Raw genomic sequence first — 27,931 nt, forward strand, 5'->3', positions numbered from 1 at the left:
AGATCCAGCCCCACGGCTAGTACCCCCGTCGAGGGGAGGGGCTTCCACGCGGGGCATGGGTGCTGATGGATCTCAGCGGGGCGAAGGGCTGAGGGCTTCTGCAGAGCGTCCCCTCAGCCTTCGATGAGCTCCTTTGTTTCAGAGAATCTAGAGCAGCTGTGGCTGGGGAATCATTTGCATCTTGCCTCCTCTGAAAAGTGGAGGGGCAGGGCCAGCTGGAAACACGCTGAGAGATTTGCCCCCCACAACCCACCCTACCGAAGAGAAACAGGAGGCAATTTGTCTCCGACCTCAGGACCTATTTGCTTGTTCATTCATGGTTTATAAACTACCCTCCCTCTCCCCGTAAGTGCCTGGCCCTGTGTGGGGGACCTAGGAAGCTATTAATAATTCCTGCCCCAAAGACTCAAGGACGGAGTGGGCCTTCCTGGGGGCGTGGGGGGTGCTTAGGGTCTTCAGAGGACTCTGGGGGCCGAGAGGCTGGGGGAAGGGCCTTAACGCTGCTAGCAAGAAGGAAGCAAGCCCCGCCCCCCAACCCCGTTACTGCCTCCCTTGTTTGCTGACTTCTCATTTTCTTCTTTCTGAAGGAAACTGTTGAGCCCACTGACATTTTTTTGAGTTGACAGACAAACCACAAAAGGGACCACTTTCCATCGTCTCTCCCTTCTGACATCCACAAACCTCAGCAAAAAGCAGGGCATCGGAGGGGGGCCAGGAGGGTGAGAGGTGGCAGGAGAAAGCAGAAGGGGTCAAGTTCAACTAGACTGCCTGGCTGGGGGGGAGCGGAGGGGGAGCGGAGAGGGGCTCGGGCCCAGCCCCCCCTCCAACCGAGCCCCTCCTCCCCAGGGCCACCGCAGCTGGTGAAGAGCATCCTCAGAAATGGACCATTGTGACCGAGAGGGCAGAGGGGGGCGAAGGACAGGCATTTCCATAAGAAGCCTTCTTGGAGTGTAGTGGAGAGGAACCTTGTTTAGAAGCAGCCTTCCCAGAGCCCGAGGAATAAATCTCCTGGTCCCAGTTCATTGACCAGCCCCACTCCCTCTCCCAGTCTGCGGAAGGAGCCGGAACAATTCATGGGGGCAAAGCTCACGCCCTCTTCTGCTTCCTGGAACCTGACAGGTCCTTGGGACTCTGGCCTCCGCTCCCCGACCCCCCAGCTGGCTAAACCAAGTCCTGGGGTGTAGAATGATCGTTCTGAGAGCGACTGTCATTCCCTGTGAAATCACAACGGCTGCCCGTTGCAGAGAGCTGACCGATTTAGCGGGCCGTGGGCTTCCGGGCTGTGGCGTTGTGTCCCCGTTTTGCAGAACTGGATAGATGTCCTGGAGGAGAGCGACTTGCCTCTGGTCATCGAGCTAGCAAGTGGTGGGTCAGGATGAGAGCCCAGGACCAAGCCGTGTTCACAGTCACGGAGATCCAAAAGGAAGGAAGAAGTGGCTGGACTGGGTGGGACGCACTGGGGAGAAGAGGCTGCTTGAGGAGCAAGGGGCAGCTTCAGGCGCCAGACCCCCTAACCAGGCCCCCAGGACCCTGGGGTGCAGGGACAGAGACAGCCTCTGGGCCAGCGGCCACCTCTCTCCTACATAAAACCCTGTCTATGCGGGTCTGAGCACAGACCTAGCAGCGTGGAGCAGTGAGCTCTGGGCTGGGGAGTTAGGACTTTCCGGAGCACCTCCCCCAGCAGGATGAGCTGAAGACCACCAGGGAGGTGTTAATGAAACAGAGAAGCTGCGAACAGACCCAGGAGGGATTCCAATCTGACACCTCCACCCCAGCCCCCGCCAGTAATGAGCCTGGACCTGCCCTTCTCCCCAGAGGGCGTGGTGGGGGGTGGGGCAGCAGGAGAAGGAGACTCCCCGAACATCCTGGAGCTTCACAGACCTCTTTTCCTATCAACGTCATCACCATTATCATTACTTCGGCTGCCCTGTAAGTGTTCACCTTTATTGAGCACCTACTGTGTCCCCAGAACCGTGCTGAGTCCTTTTTATACATCCCATCGTTAATGCTCACAACGACCCCTATGAAAGGTACTATTCCTATCTCCACTTCACAGATGAAGAAACTGCGATTAAATCAGGTTAAGGGATGGGCCTGAGGCTGACCCAGGACAGTCTGCTTCAGAAATGTGTGTGTTTTAATATTATTTGGCTGCATGGAGTCTTAGTTGCTGCCCACAGGATCTCTGCAGGGTCTGTGGGCAGTGGACAAGTTCTCTCGTTGTGGCACGTGGGCTCCAGAGCAACAGGCTCAGCAGTCGTGGTGCAATCCCTTAGCTGCCCTGTGGCATGTGGTGGCTCAGTGATAAAAGAACCCACCTGCCAATGCAGGAGACTTGGGTTCAATCCCTGGGTTGGAAAGATCCCCTGGAGAGGGAAATGACAACCCACTCCAGTATAATTCCCTGGGAAATCCCATGGACAGAGGAGCCTAGCGGGCTACAGTCCATGGGGTTGCACAAAGTCGGACACGACTGAACGACTTAACAAAAACAAAACAAAGTGGGAGATTAGTTCCCAGACCAGGGATGGAACCCACGTTCCCTGCATTAGAAGGCAGATCCTTAACCACTGGACCAGCAGGGAAGTCCCCTAGAAGTGTGTTCCTGATGCTTTAGCTACTTTACCTGTGAGGGGACCCAGGCAGTCCTCAGGAGGGTAGGTGGGGTTGAAATGTATCCCTGTCTGGGGAGAGGCCTCAGGGCGCCAGGGCCAGGCCCACTCCTCCAGGAAGGGAAGCATGTGTGCCCCAGGGCTAGCGCTGGGCTGGAGAGTGAAAGCAACATCGCGTGTCCCAGAAGGTCCAGAACTGGGGAGAAGGGAGAGCAAGGCCCCAGCCCCGCAGCCTCTGGGATCCCTGTGCTCTCACGGGGTCTCTGCTCTAACTGTGTGCAGTGAGGACTGGGCCAAGGGATCTGGAAGGACCTCCAGCTCTGCTCACTGCCTGGAGGAGGGGATGGAAGGAGTGTTGAGTGGAGAGGCCTGAAGTACTGGGCTACATGGGTTGGGGTGGGGGCGGGGGGTGGTGCTCGGAAGACCCCTGCCTCCTGGCCCCAGAGGAGGGTGCTGAGCAGCTCTGAGCAGAGTCCTGTGTTTGTAAACATCATCAATCAGGGATTAGCAGATGGGCATGCTAATTGCACGTGTGGAAGTCAGAGACCTCAAGGCTGATTACATTTACAAACTGTGGGGTTCCCTGGCGTCCGCTCTCCATGGAGGAGTAGAGGGGCTCTAGTTGAGGATCCCAGCCTGGGGCAGGGCGGAACTGGAAATTTAGCCTTCGGTAGGGGGGAAAAAAAGACACCAGCCCTGGAGGGGGTAGGGTTCTCTGGGAACCCCAACCTTCTGAGACCCTGCCCCTATTGGCTTGGAGACCCTGACAAAGGAGGAGCCTAGGAATGTCATTTCAGCCCCTGCCTCTTCCAACCCCCCCTGTTCTCCCCGGTAAACCATTGTGTCTTGCAGCTAAAAGGGGTCCTAGAGCCTCTGGGGAAATTGAGGCCAGGGTGGTGGGAGGGCAGGGTCCAGTGTCCTGACCTCTAGGTCGGCCGCCCATGTCAGCTGTGAGAGCATCTCAAAGTCCGAGGAAACAGGGCCGAGGGCTTTACATGCACGATCCCCCCACGTGGACACTGTTGTCGTCCCTATTTACAGATGAGGAAAGCCAAGGCTTGGAAAAATTAAGGACATGGCCACCTTGACACCACTGCCAAGTGTCAGAGCTGGAGCTCAAAGCGCCCACTGCTTGCCAGCCAAGGTCGTGTCCTCAGCCACCACCGTGCTCTCCTCCAGCCGCACCCTGACCCTGCTGCCCTTCGTACCCACGGCCTCAGCTGCCCCAGCTCCCGGGTGTTGAACCCCACTAGCTGAGCTCAGCAGCCTCCATGTACCTGGCACCTGAGGTAATGTGCAGAGAAGCAGGCCTCAGCCTTGGCCTCGGGGCCTTTCTTCATTTGGGGAGTGTCTGGGTTGCATGACAACTACGTTATCTGTGTGTCCTGGGCAGGTAATTACAGCCGCAATTCCCTTTGGTTCACGTGAACCTGTCTTTCAGAGGGCAGCCAGCCTGCTGCCTGGGGGGATGAAGCAGGAAGGAGCCACCTGGGCCCAGCTGTTTCCCCGGGGGAGTGGCCCTGGAGGTGACCCAGACCACAGAAAGCTGACGGATAGCAGGCCCAAGGTTAGATAGGGCTCCGGACACCACAGAGGAGTCGGTGGGCAGGAGAGGGCTCCAGACCCCGAGAACACCCAACCCTACCTCTAGGTTCCATGCTGGCTTTAGTTCTGGAGAGCAGAGCTCAATTCTGCACCCCAGGATGGGGGGGAGCACCAGGACACCTCAGTTTTCACCAGACCTGTTACTCTGGGATCTCCAGAGAAACAGACCCAATAGGAGAAACAGAACCTCTCTCTATGCTTCTGCTGCTAAGTCGATTTGACTTCCCAGGCATACAGTGGTAAAGAATCTGCCAATACAGGAGATACAAGATGCAGGTTTGATCCCTGGGTGAGGAAGATCCCCTGGAAAAGGAAAGGACTACTCACTCCAGTATTCTTGCCTGAAAAATCCCACGGACAGAGGAGCCTGGTGGGCTACAGTCCATGGGGTTGCAGAGAGTCAGACATGACCAAGCATGCAGGCAAGCTTGTGCGCACACACACATATAAATACACACTATATATGTTATAAGGCATTGGGTCATGTGATTACAGAGGCTGAGAAGCCCCAAGTTCTGCAGGGTAGGGCTGGAAACCCCAGGAGAGCTGATGATATAGTGACCATCTGAGGGCTAGCAGGCTTGAGACCTGGGAAGAGGCCATGTTCCAGTTCCAAAAGGCAGGCATATTCTCTCACTTGGGGAAGGGTCAGCCTTTCTGTTCTACTGGGGGTCCTCAATGGATTAGACAAGGCCCACCACACAGGGGAGTGCGATCTGCTTTACTCAGTCCAGCAATGCTAATCTCATCCAAAAATACCCTCACAGAACCACCCAGGATAATGCTTGACCAAGTATCTGGGCACCCTGTGGCCCACTCAGGTTGACACATTGATCTGAACCCTCACACCCAGGTTTGAATTATGACATGCCAGGCCTGGGCACACAGTCCTGCAGTTTACACAATGCTTTTTTATCTTTACAACTTCCCTGTTGGGGAGAGGTAGCTGGAGCAGGTGTAGATGGCACTATCCCCATTGTACAGATGAGGAGACCAAGACACCACCCAGGGAGGAAGCCAGAGTCAGGGCTGGAGATCCAGCATCTTCTGAAGAACCCTGGGGACAGGTAAAAGCTTGCTTGGCCCAAACTTTCTGGTATGCATTCAAAAGCACGGGTGTGAACGACTTGGAAGCAGTTGGACATATGTAGTAGTATGACAGCCAGTGATTCTCCAACTGGCTGTATACTGGCCATCAGCGGGGTAGTTCTAAAAAAGAAAAAATGCTGGTGCCTGGCTTCTTTCCGAGAGATGCTGCTTCAGTCAGCCTGTACCTCTGCACACCGGGACTATTCAAGTGACCCTCCCGTTCCCTGACCCCATGAGGCTAAGAATGGCCACAGCCAGAAACCACACAAGGGGAACCGCCCTGGTGGTCATGCCTCAGCACTTCCACTACAGCGGGCATGGGCTTGATCCCTGGGCGGGGAGCTAAGGTCTCACTTACCATGCGGTGCAGCCAGAAAAAAGAAGAAAAACAAAAACACACTAGCCTCTTCGTGGAGAGAGCAGCAGTGATGCGGGAGGCGGGGTCGTACACCTGAGCTGGGTGGAGGTCACATCTGTGTGGCAGTCAGGGACAGAGCTCAGGGAGAAACCTGTGTGATGGAGATCTATGGAGTGTATGGAGGAGGGGTTCTTCCTCCTTTTTGAGAGGAAAAGCTCTGACTTTAAAGCCATCTTTGTCCCTTTCATTCATTTATAATTTACTTTTTAATTGGAGGGACTCCCTGGTGGCTCATACGGTAGAGTCTGCCTGCAATGCAGAGAGACCCGGGTTCAATCCCTGGGTCGGGAAGATCCCCTGGAGCAGGAAATGGCAACCCACTTCAGTATCCTTGCCTGGAAAACCCCATGAATGGAGGAGCCTGGCGGGCTGCAGTCCCTGGGGTCACAAAGAGTCAGACACAACTGAGCGACTTCACTTTCACTTAATTGGAGGAAAACTGCTTCACAACATTGTGTTGTTTTCTGCTGTGCAACTATCCAAATCAGCTGGAATTATACTATTTAAAAAAATATATATATTTATTTGGCTGCACAAGATTTAGCTTCAGCACATGGGATCTAGTTCCCTGACTAGGGATCAAACCCAGGCCCCCTGCCTTGGGAGCACAGAGTCTTAAGTACTGGAACGCCAGGGAAGTCCCATCTTTGGCCTTTTAAAAATTGAAGTTCAGTGTCTTTCCAAACTGGCATCACCATTAGAATTCGAGATGAATCCACCCCACAGAGAATAGGGCAGTACTACTTACCAAGCACCCGCAGTGTTTAAGGCCCCGAGTTCTCCGGCCTCTCTCCTCCCCACCACCCAGGGAGGCAGGATTATCCCCGCCCACTGAAGAGCAGGAGGGTGAGGAACTGGCCAAGGTCAGAGCATTAGGACCTGTGCCTCGGGCAGCCATCCCCCAGACCCACGCTCCCAAGCAGTGCTGCTCAAGGGCTGATTCCATCCCCCTAGGGACACACGGCAGCGTCTGGAGACTTTTTGGGTTGTCACAACTCAGGGGGGAGAGGGTGCTTATTGTCACCTTGTAGACAGAGGCCAGAGATGCTGCTAAATGCCCTACAATGTACAGGACAGGCCTCACAAGTTACCCAGCCCAGAACATCAGTAGAAACCTAATGGGTCCCGGCCTGGGCTGCAACTGAGACCCAACTGGGGGAGCTTTAAAAATTCGGATGTTCGGAATGTCCCTGGTGGCTCAGGGGTGAAGAATCCGCCTGCCAATGCAGGGGACAAGGGCCGGATCCCTGATCCGGGAAGATCCCACATGCCGCGGGGCAACTAAGCCCATTCACCGCAACTACTGAGCCTGTGCTCTAGAGCCGGGGAGCTGCAACCACTGAGCCCTTTGCCACAACTACTGAAGCCCGTGCACTGCAGCTAGGGTAGCCCCTGCCCTCCACAACTAGAGAAGAGCCCGAGCAGCAATGAAGACCCAGCACGGCCAAAAAAGAAAATAAATAAAATCCTTTAAAAAAAAAAAAAAGTCGGATGTTCATGTTGCACACTGACCAATTACCTCAGGCTGAGGGGGTGTCAGCTGTTTTTCAAAGCTTGCCAGGTGGTTCCAGGGAGCAGCCAGGACTGCTCTAAGCTACTTATCCTAGTGGCTTCTGCTCCACTCACGGGAGCCTGGGAGAGTAGTACCGAATCTGTCTGGGTTGAACAACAAACGGCAAATCTGCAAGGTCCTCACCACCTCCCAGAATCAAAGGCCAGAACTCTAGTTCGGCAGGTCCTTCCATGGAGGCCGGCTAACTGGTGACTCACCCACGGTGGGTGCTGGAGGGCCAGTGAGTTGATAGGTATTTGCTAATCTTTCCCCTGCCTCTCTGGGGTGGGCCACAGCCAGGAATCTCCCCAGGTGGCTGTGAAAGCTTGCCAAAGGGACTGTGGAGCAAAGAGCAAGGCTGCCACCTAGTGGACGGACCAGAGAGAAGGGGTGCCTGCTGGATATCAAGTGATGTTTCACCGGATCCTGACAACAGCCCTGGGGTTAGAAAGATGAAGTCCTGTGTTCAGAGGGTTTGAGCCTGGATTTGCACCTGTCTGGCCCACAAGAGTGCCCCGGGCTTTCCTCTGCCTTCTCACACCCATCCAAAAGGAAGAGGACCCTGGATGGGGCTGCCTGATGCCCTTCTGATGTCCAAAACTCCTCCTCGCTTCCAGGCGGGACCTGGGAAGAAAGAGACCCTCTGTCCCAGCACAGCGTAGAAATCAACAGGCTGCCATCTCCAACCGAAAGTCCAAAAAAATGGGAAACTGAACTTCCTGTGGTCTCTACTGCAAAGCTCCTGGCTCCCCAGGATAGTGGTTTATAAATAGAGGCCTGATGCCCACTCATAAGAAGACAAAGAGACTCCAGCACACTCGAGGGTGTGGGTGCGTGCGCTCCCCAGCACACAGACACCGTGGACAGTCCCGGTTAGCCCCTGTCTTGTCGCTTCTTTTCTGATCCTGAGGACAGTCCTGGGTGCTGAGCCACTCTGGCTGCTTCAGATGAGGCCGAGGGATCCTGGGGGTCATGGAGAAGTTGCTCTCTCCTCCCTTCCACTGGGAACCCCTTCCTCTGGCTGCAAATGGAGTGAAGAAGGATTCCTGCACAGACAGACAGAAGGACAAGGGTGGACACCTGGAGGAGGGACCATGGGCCAGGTACTTCTTCACTTCATCCTCGAGAGGCTGTAGGGGCTTCCCTGGTGGTCCAGTGGTTAAGAACCTGCCTGCCAATGTGGGGGACACGGGTTCCATCCCTAGTTTGGGAAGATTCCCACATGCTCTGCAGGGAGATGAAACCCATGCACCACAGCTACTGAGCCCGCACACAAACAAGAGAAGCCACTGCAATGAGAAGCCTGCAACTGGAGAGTGACCTCTGCTCTAGTGACTTTAACTAGAGAAAGTCCTTGGACAGCAATGATGAACCAAAGCGGTCAAAAACTATTAATTTTTTAAAAGATGCAGATATTTTCTTCATTTGGCATATATAGGCAATTCGGACACAGCAAGATTGAGAAAGGTATTTAGGATGAATTGAAGCAGCCATATGCGTGTGATCAGAGGGAGAGAAGGAAGGGGAGTGGAAACTCACCTGCGGCCACGGAGACGTTTAAGGACTCGAGTCCAGGAGGCAGCTGCCGGCCGGGCAGGATGGTGAGGAGAAGCTGGCAGGAGGCCTGCACTGCCCGGGACAGACCAGAGCCCTCGTTCCCTGCAGAGCAGGGGGGCCAGAGGGTTACGGAGGCCCCAGCTGGGCAGGCAGGCATTCAGGAAGCTTGCATCTCAGCAAAGAGCAGAGACATCTACCTACCCAGCACAAGGAGGGTAGGCCGGTCCCAGAGGAAATCCAAGCAGCGAGTGATGGGGATCTTGGAGGACAGGGTGATCTCAGGTCCCGGGCAGCCCACTGTGCCAGCCACGAGCCAGCCCTGGCGGGCTCTGGCCTGAAAGGGGAGAGGAGAAATCAATTCTTCAGCAGAGCACCAGCCGGGAGGAGCCTGGCCTTGCCCATCTAGTCATCCCCTCGTTAAGCCGCTGGATTCAGTCAGTAGTTATCAAGCACCTAGAGTGGACAGGCTCTGTGCTCAGCGCTGGGGATAAGGCGATGAACAAAACAGGCCCAAACCCCAGCCTCGTGGCAGGGAGGTCAGGGAGGCCTCATTGAAGTGTAGACCTGCGGGAGGTGAGGGGAGGGAGCACCATGCAGACACCTGGGGGAGGAGATACTCTAGGCAGAGATCAGTAAGGGCAAAGGCCGAGAGGCAGGTGCTTACCAGGCAAGCGTGAGGAACAGAACAGCCAAGCGGCCAGTGGAAAGGGAGCTGCTGAGACAGGAAAGGAAACAAGAGGCCACAGGAGGTAGGACCTCAGAGGCGACTGGAAGACCTTTGGCTTTCACTCTGAGAGAGGCAAAGCCTTTGAAGGGTTTTGAGCAGAGAAGCTGTGACACGGTCTGACTTACGCCTCTACAGAATCACTCTATGTTGAGAGCAGAAACAAGCAGATCAGTTAGGTTTCTGCAGTGACACTGGCAGAGATGATGGGGGCTTGGACCACAGTGGTAACAGTGGAGATGGTTAGCAATGGTCAGAATGTGGAAACAGAAAGAAAGAAGAAAGAAAGAAAGTTGCTCAGTCGTGTCTGACTCTTTGCGACCCCATGGACTGTAGCCTACCAGGCTCTTCTGTCCATGCGATGTTCTAGGCAAGAGTACTGGAATGGGTTGCCATTTCCTGCCAGGTAAGTATGGAAATAAGGTCAAGGTAAAAATGAAAGGATGTGCCTTAACAATATCTGTGCATTTTAAATCCTTTCTAATCTCTGGGGCAAATCTGAACTACCGGTACCTTGTCGTCAGCTGCACATGCAGGACTGGACGATCACGTCCTCGTGAGACAGGTGGGATGTGGGGTGAGAGAGCAGGAAGACCCAAGGAGGATGCCAAGGCCTAAGCAACCGAAGGCAGGAGGAGCTGCCATCGACTGAGCTGGCTGACTCTGCAAGAGGAACAGGAAGATTTGGAAATCTTGTTTGAAATGCCCATTAGACAGAAAAAAGAGCTGTTGAGTTGGCAACTAGATATGTGAATCTGAGGTTCAGGAGCAAAACCCAGAAGGATATATATTTGGGAGGCATTCGTATCTAAACGGCAATTTAAAACCATCAGATTGCATGTGACAAACAAGAAATAAGTATGTACAGAAAAGGGACCCAAGGACTGAGAGGAGCCCTGGGGGATGGTCAGGGAAACTGCTAAATACAAGGCAATACTGCCCCCTTGTGTCCAGCAAGGGAAGCACAGCTGAAGACAAATGCTGATGGACCACGGGTTTTGCTAAGGTTTGACAGAGGATGCGACCAGAGCACTAACCGCGGCTGAGAGGAGCTACCCCACGTCCGAGGTCAGGGGCAGAAGCCGGGAGGACCCCATGCCCGAAGGGTGGCGGCCAAGAGGAGTTACCCCACGTCTGAGGTCAGGGGCAGCAGCCGAGAGTGCCAGGCTGCGAAAGCGCAGGAACGGCCGAGAAGAGCTACCCAAGTCCTAGGTCAGGGGTGGCGGCCAGGACGAGCAACTCCACGTCCAAGGAGCGGTGGCTGCACGGGCACAGGAGGGCCTAGAGGAGCTATCCCACGTTGAAGGTCAGGAGGGGCGGCAGTGAGGAGATAACCCTCATCCAAGGTAAGGAGCAGCGGCTGCGCTTTGCTGGAGCAGCCGTGAAGAGATACCCCACGCCCAAGGTAAGAGAAACCCAAGTAAGACGGTAGGTGTTGCAAGAGGGCATCAGAGGGCAGACACACTGAAACCATACTCACAGAAAACTAGTCAATCTAATCACACTAGGACCACAGGCTTGTCTAACTCAATGAAACTAAGCCATGCCCGTGGGGCAACCCAAGACAGGCGGGTCATGGTGGAGAGATCTGACAGAATGTGGTCCACTGGAGAAGGGAATGGCAAACCACTTCAGTATTCCTGCCTTGAGAACCCCATGAACAGAATGAAAAGGCAAAATGATAGGATACTGAAAGAGAAACTCCCCAGGTCAGTAGGTGCCCAATACGCTACTGGAGATCAATGGAGAAATAATTCCAGAAAGGATGAAGGAATGGAGCCAAAGCAAAAACAACACCCAGCTGTGGATGTGACTGGTGACAGAAGCAAGATCCGATGCTGTAAAGAGCAATATTGCATAGGAACCTGGAATGTCAGGTCCATGAATCAAGGCAAATTGGAAGTGGTCAAACAAGAAATGGCAAGAGTGAATGTCAACATTCTAGGAATCAGCAAACTAAAATGGACTGGAATGGGTGAATTTAACTCAGATGACCATTATATCTACTACTGCGGGCAGGAATCCCTCAGAAGAAATGGAGCAGCCATCATGGTCAACAAAAGAGTCCGAAATGCAGTACTTGGATGCAATCTCAAAAACGACAGCATGATCTCTGTTCGTTTCCAAGGCAAACCATTCAATATCACAGTAATCCAAGTCTATGCCCCAACCAGTAACGCTGAAGTAGCTCAAGTTGAACGGTTCTATGAAGACCTACAAGACCTTTTAGAACTAACACCCAAAGAAGATGTTCATTATAGGGGACTGGAATGCAAAAAAGGAAGTCAAGAAACACCTGGAGTAACAGGCAAATCTGGCCTTGGAATACAGAATGAAGCAGGGCGAAGACTAATAGAGTTTTGCCAAGAAAATGCACTGGTCATAGCAAACACCCTCTTCCAACAACATAAGAGAAGACTCTACACTTGGACATCACCAGATGGTCAACACCAAAATCATTGATTATGATTGATTTTATTCTTTGAAAATGATTGATTATATTCTTTGCAGCCAAAGATGGAGAAGCTTTATACAGTCAACAAAATCAAGACCAGGAGCTGACTGTGGCTCAGATCATGAACTCCTTATTACCAAATTCAGACTTAAACTGAAAAAAGTAGGGAAAACCACTAGACCATTCAGGTATGACCTAAATCAAATCCCTTATGATTATACAGTGGAAGTGAGAAATAGATTTAAGGGACTAGATCTGATAGATAGAGTGCCTGATGAACTATGGACTGAGGTTCGTGACACTGTACAGGAGACAGGGATCAAGACCATCTCCATGGAAAAGAAATGCAAAAAAGCAAAATGGCTGTCTGAGGAGGCCTTACAAATAGCTGTGAAAAGAAGAGAAGCGAAAAGCAAAGGAGAAATGGAAAGATATAAGCATCTGAATGCAGAGTTCCAAAGAATAGCAAGAAGAGATAAGAAAGCCTTCCTCAGCGATCAATGAAAAGAAATAGAGGAAAACAACAGAATGGGAAAGACTAGAGATCTCTTCAAGAAAATTAGAGATACCAAGGGAACATTTCATGCAAAGACGGGCTCGATAAAGGACAGAAATGGTATGGACCTAACAGAAGCAGAAGATATTAAAAAGAGATGGCAAGAATACACAGAAGAACTGTACAAAAAAGATCTTCACGACCCAGATAATCACGATGGTGTGATCACTCATCTAGAGCCAGACATCCTGGAATGTGAAGTCAAGTGGGCCTTAGAAAGCATCACTACAAACAAAGCTAGTGGAGGTGATGGAATTCCAGTTGACCTATTTCAAATCCTGAATGATGATGCTGTGAAAGTGCTGCACTCAATATGCCAGCAAATTTGGAAAACTCAGCAGTGCCCACAGGACTGGTAAAGGTCCATTTTCATTCCAATCCCAAAGTAAGGCAATGCCAAAGAATGCTCAAACTACCGCACAATTGCACTCATCTCACATGCTAGTAAAGTAATGCTCAAAATTCTCCAAGCCAGGCTTCAGCAATATGTGAACCGTGAACTTCCTGATGTTCAAGCTGGTTTTAGAAAAGGCAGAGGAACCAGAGATCAAACTGCCAACATCCGCTGGACCATGGAAAAAGCAAGAGAGTTCCAGAAAAACATCTATTTCTGCTTTATTGACTATGCCAAAGTCTTTGACTGTGTGGATCACAATAAACTGTGGAAAATTCTGAGAGATGGGAATACCAGACCACCTGACCTGCCTCTTGAGAAATCTGTATGCAGGTCAGGAAGCAACAGTTAGAACTGGACATGGAACAACAGACTGGTTCCAAATAGGAAAAGGAGTACATCAAGGCTGTATATTATCACCCTGCTTATTTAACTTATATGCAGAGTACATCATGAGAAACGCTGGACTGGAAGAAACACAAGCTGGAATCAAGATTGCTGGGAGAAATATCAATAACCTCAGATACGCAGATGACACCACACTTATGGCAGAAAGTGAAGAGGAACTAAAAAGCCTCTTGATGACGGTGAAAGTGGAGAGTGAAAAAGTTGGCTTAAAGCTCAACATTCAGAAAACGAAGATCATGGCATCTGTTCCCATCACTTCATGGGAAATAGATGGGGAAACAGTGGAAACAGTGTCAGACTTTATCTTTTTGGGCTCCAAAATCACTGCAGATGGTGACTGCAGCCAGGAAATTAAAAGACACTCCTTGGAAGGAAAGTTATGACCAACCTAGATAGCATATTCAAAAGCAGGGACATTACTTTGCCACCAAAGGTCCGTCTAGTCAAGGCTATGGTTTTTCCAGTGGTCATGTATGGATGTGAGAGTTGGACTGTGAAGAAGGCTGAGTGCCGAAGAATTGATGCTTTTGAACTGTGGTGTTGGAGAAGACTTTTAAGAGTCCCTTGGACTGCATGGAGATCCAACCAGTCCATTCTGAAGGAGATAAGCCCTGGGATTTCTTTGGAAGGAATGATGCTAAAGCTGAAACTCCAGTACTTTGGCCACCTCATGCGAAGAGTTGACTCATTGGAAAAGACTCTGATGCTGGGAGGGATTGGGGGCAGGAGGAGAAGGGGACAACAGAGGATGAGATGGCTGGATGGCATCACTGACTCGATGGACGTGAGTCTGAGTGAACTCCGGGAGTTGGTGATGGACAGGGAGGCCTGGCGTGCTGCGATTCATGGGGTCGCAAAGAGTCGGACACAACTGAGCGACTGAACTGAACTGAACCGAACTGACAGAGGATGAGATGGCTGGATGACATCACCCAATCAATGGACATGAGTTTGGGTGAACTCCGGGAGTTGGTGATGGACCGGGAGGCCTGGCGTGCTGCAACTCATGGGGTCGCAAAGAGTTGGACAGGACTGAGCGACTGAACTAAACTGTCCCTTCCTAGACATCCAAGTGGGTTTTTTTGGTGGTGGTGATGATGATGCTGGTGGTAGTGGTTTGGGGGGGTTGTTTTGTTTGTTTCTTCTTTTATGGGAGGGACCAGGGGGAAGGGATAGACTAGTCCTTGTTCAAAGAGCCTTTCAAACTGCTTCCCTACAGGAGGAAGCAGGAACCACTGGTTTCTCACGAGTGAACATTTACTGAAGACCTACTTACTAGATGGGCTTCCCTGGTAGCTCAGATGGTAAAGAACCTGCCTGCAATGCAGGAGACCTGGGTTCGATCCCCTGGGTTGAGAAGATCCCCTGGAGAAGGGAATGGCTACCCACGCCATTATTCTTGCCTGAAGAATCCCATGGACAGAGGAGCCTGGCGGGCTACAGTCCATGGGGCCCCAAAGAGTTGGACACGACTGAGCAACTAACACTTTACTTACTAGGCAGTGAACTGAAAGTCACTCACTCAGTCATGTCAACTCTTTGCGTCTCCATGGACTATACAGTCCACGGAATTCTTCAGGCCAGAATACTGGAATGGGTAGCCTATCCCTTCTCCAGTGGATCTTCCCGACCTAGGAATCAAACCAGGTCTCCTGCATTGCAGGCGTATTCTTTACCAACTGAGCTATCAGGAAGCCCCCTAGGCAGTGGAGCACTGAGTAAACCTGCAGGAGGTTTACTCAGTACGCCTCTGAAAGGAGTGCAGTGGAAGTCCCTAACATCAGATTCTGCTCCATGTATGCTTTTTAAAACTCCAGATCCTTCTCTCCTCAAAGCGATTTAGACGGCTGGATGAATCACAAGCTGGAATCAAGACTGCCAGGAGAAATATTATCAACCTCAGATATGCAGATGATACCACTCTAATGGCAGAAACTATGAGGAACTAAAGTGCTTCTTGAGGAGGGTGAAAGAGTGAAAAGGCTGGCTTAAAACTCAACATTCAAAAAACAAAAGATCATGGCACCTGGTCTCATTACTTCATAACAAATAGAAAGCGAAAAAGTGGAAACAGCGACAGGTTTTATTTTGGAGGCTCCAAAATCACTGCAAATGGTGACTTTAACTATGAAATTAAAAGATGCTTGCTCCTTGGAAGAAAAGCTATGACCAACCTAGACAGCGTATTAAAAAGCAGAGACATCACTTTGCTGACAAAGGTCCATATAGCCAAAGCTACAGTTTTTCCAGTAGTCATGTATGGATGCGAGAGTTGGACCATAAAGAAGGCTGAGCTCCGAAGAATTAATGCCTTCAAATTGTGGAGCTGGAGAAGACTCTTGAGAGTCCCTTGGACTGCAAGGAGAGCAAACCAGTCCATCCCAAATGAAATCAATCCTAAGTATTCACTGGAAGGGCTAATAATGCTGAAGCTCCAATGGCCACAATACTTTGGACAGGGAAGCCTGGCGTGCTGCAGTCCGTAAGGTCGAAAAGAGTGGACACGACTTAGTGACTAAACAAACAAGGAAGCGATACCAACACGCCCCCGCCCCCAACCCCTTCCTCCCTCAGCTGCTGGCCAGGAGGCTCTTGGAGACTGAGCTTGGTTCATTTCTTCTCCTTTACTGAAACACCCCCGCTTCCCCCGCGTCATTACCTGTAAAAAACCGGCCAGGTCATCAGTGGAGAACACGTCCATCACCTCCATAGCCCCGGCGCTGGCCTTGCTGACTACTGGAGTGAGCGGGCAGCTGCAAGGTTTCCCCATGCCACCATATGAAGCCGGGTAACCTCAGGCCCGGTGCTGTGCCCTCCCCCATACCCCAAGGGTTAGGGGGTAAGAATTCTGGCGTCGGGGAGGCCTGGTTGAGGGACCACCCAAGGGTCAAGGTGCTTAGGAACTCGGCTGCGCCTCCAGATGGGGACGCACGGGGAATAAGGGGCGTCCATGCCTGTTTCTCCGGCTGGTGATGACCTTATCCACTCCGAGGAAGTGAGCGGAGCGCAGCACAGCCCCAAGATTCCGGGGATCCTGCAGCCCCTCGAGGACGAGCCACAGCTGCTGGGGGTCGTCTCCTGGCCGGGCCACCTCGGCCTCGGCCTCGGCCCAGGGCCGGGGCCGCAGGGGGCTCACTTCCATGCAGACGCCCTGGTGAACCTGGTGACGGCACAGGACATCCAGCTCCCGCCGCCGGGGCCGCAGCACCGGGATGGCCCGCTCCTCGGCCGCGCGCAGCAGCTCGGCCCGCTGCCCCTGCAGCCCGGACCTGCAGGCCTGGAGCAGGAGCCGGGCGACGCGGCGGCGGGCGGCCCGCAGCGCCAGGAGGCACGGGGACAGGCCAAACAGGAGCTCCGGGCCCCCGGCCGGCCGCTGCACCGACGCCAGGTCATCCAGGGGCAGGCGGCCGAGCTCCTCCCCGCCGGGCCGCCCCCAGCGCCGCGTCGCTTGGGAGAAAGGACGCGTGAGGGGAAGGCTGCAGCAGGGCCAGGTCGCGGCCCCGACGGCCGGGGGCAGCGCCATGGTCGATGCCCCGGCTGCGTCCGCAGAGGCGGCTACTCCCGCCGGCGCCGTCCCTCACGTGAGCAGCTCCGCTTCCGCGTCCGGACGCCCCGCCCCCCTCCGGGTTGCCGCAAGGCGCATGCGCGGAGGCTAGACCGTTTCCACAGTGCCCCCTGCCGGGCCGGCGGAGCGACCACCATCCACCGTCGAGGCGCCGGAGCGAGGGGGTGCTCGCCGCTGAGCTGACCCGACGGCGGGCCGGGTGGCGTCGTGCACCCTCCAAGGTCCCGGGAGGCTGAAGGACCTTTCAACCCGGCGCCAGCAAAGGACACTTTAAGGAGGTGTGTTGGGTTTCCTGTCCAACCTGGCCGGGCGTGGTGACGGCCCTCCGCCACCGGGTGCTGCCGGTTTTCCTCCGGAGCTGCTTCTGCATCCAGCCCTTCCGCGACACCTCCACTGCCTGTCAGACCTTAGCACCCGTCAGCAGAAACCCCACCGATGACTTACGATCCCACGGCCCTGATTCTCTGAGTGACAGCCCTGGCATACTGACAAGCCAGCTGATGCCCTTGGCCCCACAGGTTAAGGACCAGACTCCTCGCTCACGACCCCCACCCCCACCCCCACCCCCACCCTGGGATCCAGGCGGGAGTTACCTTTTCAGTCTCACTGTCACTCCTGCACTAAGTTCTGTGCTATTCCAGCCCTGCGTGCTCTTCGGGGCCTCCCTGCCTGGCATGCCCTGCTGTCCTCTTTTTCTGGCCGGAAATTCCTACCCAGTTTCCAGACCCAACTGAAAGGTAATTCACACTCCAGGAAGGATGCCCCCAATCCACCCACCTTCCCGCTCTCCTGCAAGAAACTCTGAGACAACCATTCCTCATCACAAGAAGGGGGAAGAACTGAAATACACTTCTGCAGCCCAGATTTTTTAATGCAATTTTTCTTTTTTTAATGATCACAGTGAAACCCACTTGGGAGGCAGGCCCTGGTCTTCTGCTGGCATAGTCAGAGTGAAGGGAGGACCCCACGAGGGGTGGAGAAGCCACAGTGGGACTGGAGAACTGAGATGGGGCAAAGAAGGGGCGGCGGGGGAGGGAAGAAGGAAGCCTGAAGCCCCAGTAAGCATTCAGATAGAAGGTGAGGGCTTCCCTCCCCGGCCTCATCCTCAAGGGACAGTGGAGGTGGAGGTTCAGGAAGATAGGGGAAAGCCCCACTTTTGGCCACAGTCCCTTCCCCAGGCCAAAGGGAAAAAGGCAAGGGCAGCAGACAAAGGCCAGGGAGCCCAAGAAAGGGACCGAGAAAGCAGGAGCAGGTAAAACAATCAGGGGGCACCACCTCCTCTCCCCTCACCCATTCATGGTGGCAACAATTTGACATATAAAAACCTCAAGTTTTCTAGCCCCTGGTGGGGGTGGGGAAAGGAAGTGAAATCCAGGGGTTCAGAAATTAATACCCCCAGTCCAGGGGCAGGTGCCCAGCTGTAAGGGGGGTGCGGGAAGGAGGAACTCCCCACAGGGCACTAGGTCACCTGCTCTGTGGGCCTCATCTGGATGTCTCCAATCTGCAGAAGGCACAAACAAGGCTTGAGGAAGCCGGGACGCTCTCCCCACCCTCTTAAGGCCTTCCCACTCTCCACCTCTGGGCTGGCTGGGCTCCTCCAGGGGACAGACAGCCAAGGCCAGACTCACCTGGACATGAGGGGGCATGCTGAGAACATAGATGACGGCCTCGGCCACATCCTCAGGTTTGAGACACTGGGAGCACCGGGGGAAAGGGGAGAGGTGAGGACAGAATGATCCAAGGCCCTCCCCCCAACCAGGGAGGTCCTCTCCAGCATCCGTGTTCCCCCAACCCAGGAGAGGCAACAGGCTGGCTAGAAGGGCAAGGTCTGAAGGCCAGGGCGCCCTCTGCCTTCATTTAGGGAGTGGGTGGCTTCACTGGGCCCCACCTTCATGTGTTCATAGGTGGCGGCTGCCTTCTCAGGGTCCTTATCGTGGAGTTTGAAGGCGAACTGTGTCTCCACCACTCCTGGAGAAATGCACTGGGCCAAAAGAGAGAGCCTGCTCAGGAGCTGAGCCCCAGCCAGAGGCCAGGCCTGGGGCAGGGGGCTGGGAGGGAAAGGACGGAGGCCACAGGGCCCCAGCCTCACAGGGACGGCCACCCAAGGTCCAGCGGCCACCTCCGCCCTCCAAAGCTGCCACGGGGGGGGTTATCAGAATGATTCCTACCAGCTACTGGGCCATTACCAAAAGCCAGGTCAGCTTTACAAAGTGGCTTCCTAAGGGAAGCCTCATACCCTCATACCCCTAGGTGTTTTCATCTCCATTTTACAGCTGGGAAGACTGAGGCATGGAGAGGCTGAGCAAGCCACCCAAGCTCGGGCAGCCTTCCCGGGGAGAGCCCCAGTCCTGCTTTCCAGCCATGGCCTCCCAAGGTCCCTTGTGCTCCCTCAGCCTCACCCCTCCGCCCTCGCCCCCTTCTCTAGGTTCAAGTCAGCCCCTCTCCCGCCTTAAAGGCAGAGACACACAGGGACTCAAGGACTGAGCAGGGCCCCGCAGGCAGCAGCAGAGCCCGGGAGGCCTGTGCCCAGGACGGACGCCAGGCTCTGGGGCGTGTGTGCAGTGGGGAGGGGACAGGGTCAGGTCGCCCCTCACCGTGGCTCGGATGTGGCTCCGGACCTCCCGGAGTTCTTGCCTCAGCCCCTCCGTCAGCGCGGTGACAGCGTACTTGGTAGCACTGTAGAAATGGATCTCAGCCGGGGGTGGCACTCGGTGGCCACACATGCTGGGCGCAGGGAGGGAAGGGGAAGGAGAGAGTGATGCCAGGCTGCCTGCCTGACCAGCTCCCCCGCAGGTGCCTCCTGAACATCAGGGACTGTCCTCCCGCCACTCATCCGGCTTGTCCACATCGACAGCTCCTCCAAGCCCCCTCCTCCTCCAAGGCCTCCCTCCGTGGACCCCAGGATTCCCTCTTCAGTCCACGTAGGCTGTCAAAGCTCTCTCCCTTTCACCCGTGTGGTTCACTGAGAGGGTTCTCCTTAGAGTCTATGGCACGGAGGCCGTGTCTCCGTGGGCGCCCCCATGACAGAGACTGCAGTCTCTGTGCCACAGGGTGAGGTTCCTGCTGCGGCCTGAGGAATGGAGAACCCCAGTCCCGGGAGGGCCCCCAGGCCTCAGCCGCCAAGGGGCCGAGCTACCCCTTCCAGCCAACGAGGGGCTGGCATTTGCCACGTACTCTTCTTCCCCTGCTGGAGGAGGGCATGGCAGCTCACTCCAGTTTTCTTGCCTGGAGAATCCCACAGACTGAGGAGCCTGGTGGGCTACAGTCCACGGGGTCACAAAGGGTCAGACAGGACTAAGCAACTAAACAACCACAACAGCGTTCTTCCCCGCCCCCTAGTCGTGCCCTCTGGGTGTTAACTGGGTGTGAGATCCCTGCTCTACCACCGGGGAATTCTGAGGTCCAAAGAGGTCAAAGGAGCCGCAGCAGATCACTCCGCTGGGGGGCGGGGGGCACCCTGACCCCAGCCCCCGCCACCCGCCTCACCTGTTGATGTTGATGATGTGTCCGTCATCCACCTTCCGCTCCCTCATGGACTGGTAGGCTTCCCGCGTGCAGATGCTGAGGGCCAGCACATTCACCTGCAAGCCGGGGTGGGGGGCAATGTGTGTCTGCATCTTTGGGCCCGTCTGAGCAGGTGATGGAGCCCCAGAGCACCCCGGGGTGGGGGGCATCCCAAACAGGGCCGGGTCCTACCCGAGACCAAGGACAGGCCAGGGCCGCGGGCCTTACGTGCTGCTCCCCGTCCAGCCACCAGCCCCAGCTGACAGCAGAGGCGGCTCCCCTCACTGGGTGATGCCCTCAAGTTCCCATGTATTCGGAAACAGACACCATCCCTCCCCAGAACCCACCCAGGAGCTCTCCCCATCTTGGCTGTCTCCTCTGCCTCAGGGAATTCACCCCCTTTTCTTCCCCAAATGCCCTCCTCTTCTCTGGGACAGAGTCACTGGCTTTCCTCTCTCCGAAACAGCCTAAAATCCTTCCTTTGAAAATCTCTCTCCTCGAGACCGAGCTCAGCCTTTCACCCCGCTGCTCTCTGCCTTTCCAGCCCCTCCCTCGAGACTAGAGTGGACGGGAGAAGGCTGGCCCTCTGTCCTTCCACGCCGTCCTCCAACCTCCATCCCGTTTACAGGACTGGGCGCAGGGGGTGCGGTCATGTGTCACTGTGTGGCAAGGGGCCTCCCAAGGGCATGAGGCTTCCTGCACCCTGCCCACTCCCGCTCCTCTGGCAGAGGTGACCCCCAGACCCCAGCCTGCGAGGAACAGAGGCCCGACGGAAGAGTCTCTGCTAAAAGCGCCCGCCCAGCCCCACCACTTAGGCTCACCCAGGAGGGCAAGCAGAGATAAAACTTTCAACGGGCCTTCACTCTCTCCTCTGGGGAACAGGGGAGACCAGCAGGGAGGTCAGACATTTCTCTTTATCAGGTGTCAGCGCCAGGCATCGGGACAGAACACTCCTGCTATAAACCTGGCCCGGCGTTCATGGCAGGACACAGGCGGTTTCCAGCCCTGCTTTTGGTCCTCTTAACAATGTGGGTTTGTGGGGCAGAGAACTCAGCTCCTGGGGATGGAGGGATGGAGGAGGAGAAACTAGGAGAAACAGATCCCCTCGGGCCAGGGGAGCAAATCTAGATCTGGAGGTCGAGGGTTCCCTCTGTGATCACTGACGTGGTTCTCTTGGGAAATGCCTCATAAGACAATCCTAAAAGAATGAAAGATGGGCTCTATAAAGGACAGAAATGGTATGGACCTAACAGAGGCAGAAGATATTAAGAAGAGATGGCAAGAATACACAGAAGAACTGTACAAAAAAGATCTTCATGACCAAGATAATCACGATGGTGTGATCACTGACCTAGAGCCAGACATCCTGGAATGTGAAGTCAAGTGGGCCTTAGAAAGCATCACTACAAACAAAGCTAGTGGAGGTGATGGAATTCCAGTTGACCTATTTCAAATCCTGAAAGATGATGCTGTGAAAGTGCTACACTCAATATGCCAGCAAATTTGGAAAACTCAGCAGTGCCCACAGGACTGGAAAAGGTCCGTTTTCATTCCAATCCTAAAGAAAGGTAATGCCAAAGAATGCTCAAACTACTGCACAATTGCACTCATCTCACACGTTAGTAAAGTAATGCTCAAAATTCTTCAAGCCAGGCTTCAGCAATACGTGAACCGTGAACTTCCTGATGTTCAAGCTGGTTTTAGAAAAGGCAGAGGAACCAGAGATCAAACTGCCAACATCCGCTGGATCATGGAAAAAGCAAGAGAGTTCCAGAAAAGCATCTATTTCTGCTTTATTGACTATGCCAAAGCCTTTGACTGTGTGGATCACAATAAATTGTGGAAAATTCTGAGAGATGGGAATACCAGACCACCTGATCTGCCTCTTGAGAAATTTGTATGCAGGTCAGGAAGCAACACTTAGAACTGGACATGGAACAACAGACTGGTTCCAAATAGGAAAAGGAGTACGTCAAGGCTGTATATTGTCACCCTGCTTATTTAACTTATATGCAGAGTACATCATGAGAAACGCTGGACTGGAAGAAACACAAGCTGGAATCAAGACTGCCAGGAGAAATATCAATAACCTCAGATATGCAGATGACACCACCATTATGGCAGAAAGTGAAGAGGAACTAAAAAGCCTCTTGATGAAACTGAAAGTGGAGAGTAAAAATGTTGGCTTAAAGCTCAACATTCAGAAAACAAAGATCATGGCATCCGGTCCCATCACTTCATGGGAAATAGATGAGGAAACAGTGGAAACAGTGTCAGACTTTATTTTTCTGGGTTCCAAAATCACTGCAGATAGTGACTGCAGCCATGAAATTAAAAGACGCTTACTCCTTGGAAGGAAAGTTATGACCAAACTAGATAGCCTATTCAAAAGCAGAGACATTACTTTGCCAACAAAGGCCATCTAGTCAAGGCTATGGTTTTTCCTGTGGTCATGTATGGATGTGAGAGTTGGATTGTGAAGAAGGCTGAGCGCTGAAGAATTGATGCTTTTGAACTGTGGTGTTGGAGAAGATTCTTGAGAGTCCCTTGGACTGCAAGGAGATCCAACCAGTCCATTCTGAAGGAGATCAGCCCTGGGATTTCTTTGGAAGGAATGATGCTAAAGCTGAAACTCCAGTACTTTGGCCACCTCATGCGAAGAGTTGACTCATTGGAAAAGACTCTGATGCTGGGAGGGATCAGGGGCAGGAGGAGAAGGGGACGACAGAGGATGAGATGGCTGGATGGCATCACTGACTTGATGGATTTGAGTCTGAGTGAACTCTGGGAGTTGGTGATGGACAGGGAGGCTTGGCATGCTGCGATTCATGGGGTCGCAAAGAGTCGGACACAACTGAGCGACTGAACTGAACTGAAGAGAACGACATAATGTTTGAGCTGAACGGGGCTTAGGGATTTCATATACATGCCTCGCTTTACAGTCAGGCAAGCTGAGGTCTAGGTTTAGAGACACCCTGACTGCAGGTGATGTCCACAACTTGGGTCTCTCAGAAGGTTCTCTGAGGGCAAGGGCAGGGCTGCATATCCCCGTTCAACGTTTCAATGTTCGTTGCTCATTTCTGGGCCCAAGCACCTGTCAGGTGTTATTGTGAGCACATATGAAAAGTCTCGGGGCAGGGTGGGGGGGTGGGGATAGAAACATTCCATTTACACACTGCTTTCCACTTCTCAGAATTAGTTTCATACCCTGAAGGTACTGCCCCATATTACAGTCTAGAGGTTGAAAATCCATGCCCTGAAGGCTGTGCTTGGTCTACACGTGGTTTTAAAACATTCTAAAAATAAAATAGACAAAGGTCCTTGCATTCCTGGAGCTGAGGTTTTGGTGAATGGGGTGGGTAGGGGTCTTCATGGAAATTGATGCCCCCCGCTGCTCTCAGTGAAGTCACAGATCTGGCCACACAACAGGCAGCAGGGGTGGGGGGGGAGGCTGGCGCTTGCCCAGACGGCAGAGGGTGGGGGGGAGTGGGGCCCTCCATGGTCAAGTGCTTCCCCATGTGACCCGCCCCACTCTTTGGGTTCCTACCTGGCCTCAGGAGACACTGGAATTTGTGATCCCAGACATTGATGGTCTGGGTGCAGTTCATCCCAATTACCATGTGACAAGACTGAAGCTCAGAGAGGGTGATGACCTGCCTGAAGCCACATGGTTACTGGAGGGGCTGAATGAGACCATCATCTTCAGCCTCTGGGTTCCTGTTCTTCCCATCAGACCGTGTCCCCAAGCACAAAGCTGCCACTTGGGGACATCTGATTGAGGGCAGTTTTCTTTCCTACCAATCTCTCTTCCAACAGAAAGAAACCAGCTTTTAAGCACTGCCCCCAGGGGCTCAGAGGAAAGAAGAATGGGAAAGATTTGGCCTTTCCTCCACTCCCTCCCTCTGGGGAGGAGAAGCAGGTGAGACTCAAAGTGCCCCAGGCAGAAACCTGAAGCCTCCTCTCCCTAGATGTCTATCGTTCTGCTTTCCTTCTGTCTATAGATGTCTATCTTCCTGCTTTCCTCCTGGCTGTAGATGTATGTCTATCTTCCTGCTTTCCTCCTGGCCATAGAGGTCTATCTTCCTGCTTTCCTCCCAGCTGCTGTGACCCGCTTCTCCCCCCAACAGACCCTGCCCCCAGGCCTTACATTGAACATTTCCTTCCAGCCGCTGGTGCTGCCTGAGAGCAGGGTGTCCGGCCGGGCCAGGCCAGCGTTGTTGATGCAGATGTCCACACCGCTGTGCTGAGAGCGGACAGCTGAGAACATGGAGAGGATGTCCTCCTCGTTCGACAGGTCACATCTGTAGGGGATCAAAGTCCCGGGGTAGCCTGCACTCTTACATTCGGCAGCCAGCTCCTATGAAACCCAACAGGGGTCTAACTGGGATGAGCTGCTCACTCCACACACAACCCACCCTGCGCCCTCAGACCCCACCTCCCGCCGCTGTCACCGCTCAGAGCTCTCGCCTCTGGTGGCCATCCCCACAGCCTGACCTCTCAGGTCAAAGTCCAGGGGTAAGAGCAGTCCCTGAGTGAGGGTGGGGGAGGCTGAGATCATCAGCGGAGGAACCTCCCAAATAAACGTGAGTCTTCCGTTCAAGAAGGGAGAAGTTTCTGGGGCTCTGGGGTGAGGTGGGGGGGTCAGAGAAGGGGCCTGGGGATCCCGGGAATGGAGAGATGTCTCTTTTCTGACTCTTTCCCAACATGAACACACCTCCGCTCATAGCCATACTCCACCCCATGCTTCTTCCACCAGCGCCCAGGGTCACCAGGACCTCAATTCGCTTCTCTCCCATCACTCTACCAACCCCTCTCAGAAGGGCTTATATCTAAACGATCGCTGTCCCTCCACAAGCTGCAGCCAGCTGGCTCAGAACCCTCACACAGACTTTTCACTTTTCAGTTGAGCTCAACAGCTGATCTCCCCTCGCCCTGCTTATAGAAATCGTCAGGAAGTCAGGAGAGTCTTTCTCTCTGACCCACGGGGCACCACCATCCACCCCAGTTTCTCTGGAGACTGTGAGCCAAGCCAGGTAGTAGGTGACACTGGGCACCCCCCTGGGCACTGCCAGGGCCCTCAAGACACTAAGGATCCCTGAGACAGAAAGGCCACTGGGAGATGGCTGAGGTAAGCGGCCATTCAGAAGCAGGAAGAAAACCAGCTGTGTGGTTGCTTTGGAGGCCAGTGACCGGGCACCAGAGCCTCCTCAAGGTGACTATGGACATGTGTGGGTGGGCCAGGGGTGCCAGGGCAGGGAGCCCTAGAGGAGGGGCAGCTTGGTCTCCTGCCCTGGAACACCATCCTACCCCCAAATCAAGTCAGGAATAAAGGGCTCAGTCAGGTGACCTAGGAAATTCTTTTCTGCTTTAACTTTCCATGAGTTTAAGCGGTACAGTCTTCTGGGACTCAGAAGTCCCCCTTCACCCAATTTCACCTATTCAACATTTCACCTGCTCAACAACCCCCTCGGGAAACAGGGCTTCTCGCTGTAGGAGGTTGGAACTCAAATTTTGTTTGAGTGTCAATGAATGAATCCATCAACCGATCAAGAAAAGCAGATGGTGGGCAAAGTAGCCTGGAATTCTGCCCTCTCCTGGCACGAAACTCTCCATTCCTCCTCCAGACTCAAAGCCCTGCAGCAAAGCCACAATGGAGGGACTGATAATACATGTCTTCTCTGCCGCTGTCTTCTCGTTGCCCTACCTGTCTGCATCTATCCTCAAAAAGGACCTGAAATCATGTCAGTCCCCTCACAGCTGAGCCACCCCCCCTCATTAAAGGAGGCCTCCTGGGGGGCGAGTGATCAATAGGGGGCTCTCCTCAGGGTTCAGGGACCCTTCTCCTGGATGGTTTGCAGTGGGGGCAGGAGTAGGAACAGAAGGCAAGAGTGGCTTTAGAATCAGAGAATCAAGTGGCCTAATCCCTGGTCTGATCCTCTAGGCTCCTGAGTGGAGGCGGGCCCTGAGCACCTCAGAACAGGAGAAAGGGGGGGCAGTGTGGGGCAAGGGTATAGCCAGGTGACCTTGGAACCATCTAGGAGGCTATAAAGCGCACCTTTGGTCGGCAGCAGGGGAGGGGACAGGCCTCCCTCCTGCACACCTTCCAGCTCGGCCCCACCCAAGGCCTCCTCGCCCTCTCCCTGCCCCAGGGACTTTGAGCAAGGGTGGAGGTCAAGCTCAGCACCAGCCCAAACCCTGAGGGGGGGGTCCTGCCTGGGGTAAATCCAAAGTGCTCCTATGATGGAAACTGCTCATCCTTCTTCCTCCCTGCTCCAATACAGCCAACTTCATTTCCTTCTTCTCTGAGCTCTTATTGCTCACAACCCTTGGGGCTCCCAACCCACATTAAGAGAAGAACCAGGGGGTTCAGTTCCACATTGCTTTGTCCCCCAGAGCGCACAGGTTCAATGCCCTGGTTTACCTCCTCAGTCCCACCTGTGACAGTGAAACTGGAAAAAAGGTCTACTTTATATATACATCCCATTTGTCCCTTCTGTCCATCGAGAAGGTTAACCCTCACCTTCAGGAGAAGGTGGAGCTGAGCCTCTTCAGAAAAGCTCCACTCCCACTCCAACCCCACTCTCAGTCCTGGGTGAAAAATGAGCAGGATCAAGTCCTCTAGCTCCTGCTCGCTTTGTTTGGCTTTGTGGACTAGGTCTGGGAACCAGAGGAAGCAACCCAGTAGCCAGCTTAGCCACTGAGGCCAGAAAGCTTTCTTCCCTTCTCCCTGGCTTCTCCTTTTCTCAGCCAACCTGAGCAGGCAGGTAGGGAAACAGGAGAAAAGATGCCAGGGAGTCAGAGACTTGGTATACTAGAGCAGAGGCTGTCACGAAAAAAGCTCCCTAACGGACAAGACTTTAAAAAGCAAAGAGAGAGTTCTGCCCTGAGGGATCCAAAAGCCTCCTCCACCAACTAGGCATCCACCTCTCTTGCCCCTGAGCCCGCTGCAAGTGGCCCTGGGGTGGCGGGCAAGAGGGCAGCGTGACACCTTGGCTCCGACCGCTCCCCATCCCCCACCTGGACCCAAGCCCGGCGGAAACGACGCCACCCGGAGCCACTCGCTCCCCCGCAGGGCCTTACCTCGATGTTGCCCACGGTGCGGGCACAACCCACCACCTTCAGACCCTGCTGGACCAGGGCCCGGGCCACGGCCGCGCCGATACCTCCCGAGGCTCCCGTCACCAGTGCCAGCCGGTCACGCCACCGCTCCATGCCGGCTCTGGCCAGGGTCCCGAGCCGCCCGCCCACCTCGCTCTGGGAGCAGAGCACTTGGATCGCCGAGCTCCGCCCTAGGTCGTAGGGGCCCGGCCGCTCTCTTGTCACCCCCGCGGCGCCCGCAGTCGACCTGCCCGCGTCAGAGGTACGCCAGGACCTGCCTCCACTCTGGCCGGCCTCCGCCCCCTGCTCCACCCTCCGCTCCTCAGCGATCGGCCACATCCCGGCTGGAGGACGATGCGGGCCGGCGGCCCCGCCCCGCCCCGCCCCTGCCGCG

The 27,931-nt window shown here is 54.2% G+C and overlaps 2 protein-coding genes across 5 annotated transcripts in view; both read right to left on the reverse strand.

The window, feature by feature from the left end:
- Positions 1 to 17,003, reverse strand: part of MRM1 (mitochondrial rRNA methyltransferase 1) — a 40,715-nt gene extending 23,712 nt beyond the window's left edge. For 3 of the 4 annotated variants that reach the window (XR_003108042.3, XR_003108043.3, XR_006549680.2), the window contains exons 1-4: positions 16,325 to 17,003; positions 16,030 to 16,123; positions 9,035 to 9,167; positions 8,816 to 8,935 (exon numbers count right to left, since the gene is read on the reverse strand). Coding sequence is in view for 1 of the 4 variants with exons in the window: in XM_025281134.2 (XP_025136919.1) it covers positions 8,150 to 8,322; positions 8,816 to 8,935; positions 9,035 to 9,167; positions 16,030 to 16,123; positions 16,325 to 16,893 (1,089 nt within the window). In the remaining 3 variants the exon portion in view is untranslated. Of the gene's footprint in view, positions 1 to 7,992; positions 8,323 to 8,815; positions 8,936 to 9,034; positions 9,168 to 16,029; positions 16,124 to 16,324 lie in introns of those variants that run through there. The other variant, XM_025281134.2, reaches the window with a different exon arrangement.
- Positions 17,004 to 17,799: 796 nt separating this feature from the next.
- DHRS11 (dehydrogenase/reductase 11) lies at positions 17,800 to 27,893 on the reverse strand. Its single transcript, XM_006065480.4, has 7 exons — positions 27,520 to 27,893; positions 24,587 to 24,796; positions 20,422 to 20,516; positions 19,530 to 19,659; positions 18,824 to 18,916; positions 18,564 to 18,629; positions 17,800 to 18,436 (listed from the first exon to the last, which is right to left on the reverse strand). Exons 1-7 carry the CDS (start codon positions 27,874 to 27,876, stop codon positions 18,395 to 18,397), a joined length of 993 nt encoding a protein of 330 aa, XP_006065542.1. The 5' UTR covers positions 27,877 to 27,893; the 3' UTR covers positions 17,800 to 18,394.
- Positions 27,894 to 27,931: the final 38 nt, after the last annotated feature.

The sequence above is a fragment of the Bubalus bubalis genome, chromosome 3, assembly GCF_019923935.1.
Source record: "Bubalus bubalis isolate 160015118507 breed Murrah chromosome 3, NDDB_SH_1, whole genome shotgun sequence".
In the NCBI taxonomy this organism is placed as follows: domain Eukaryota; kingdom Metazoa; phylum Chordata; class Mammalia; order Artiodactyla; family Bovidae; genus Bubalus; species Bubalus bubalis.

Excerpts from the sequence above, each read along its gene's own strand:
- DHRS11 (XM_006065480.4), bottom strand. The coding sequence starts at position 27,876 with ATGTGGCCGATCGCTGAGGAGCGGAGGGTGGAGCAGGGGGCGGAGGCC. Across the intron at positions 24,797-27,519 it reads GCACCGTGGGCAACATCGAG|GAGCTGGCTGCCGAATGTAA; the intron begins GTAAGGCCCTGC and ends TGGGTTTCATAG. Across the intron at positions 20,517-24,586 it reads GCTGGAAGGAAATGTTCAAT|GTGAATGTGCTGGCCCTCAG; the intron begins GTAAGGCCTGGG and ends CCCGGCTTGCAG.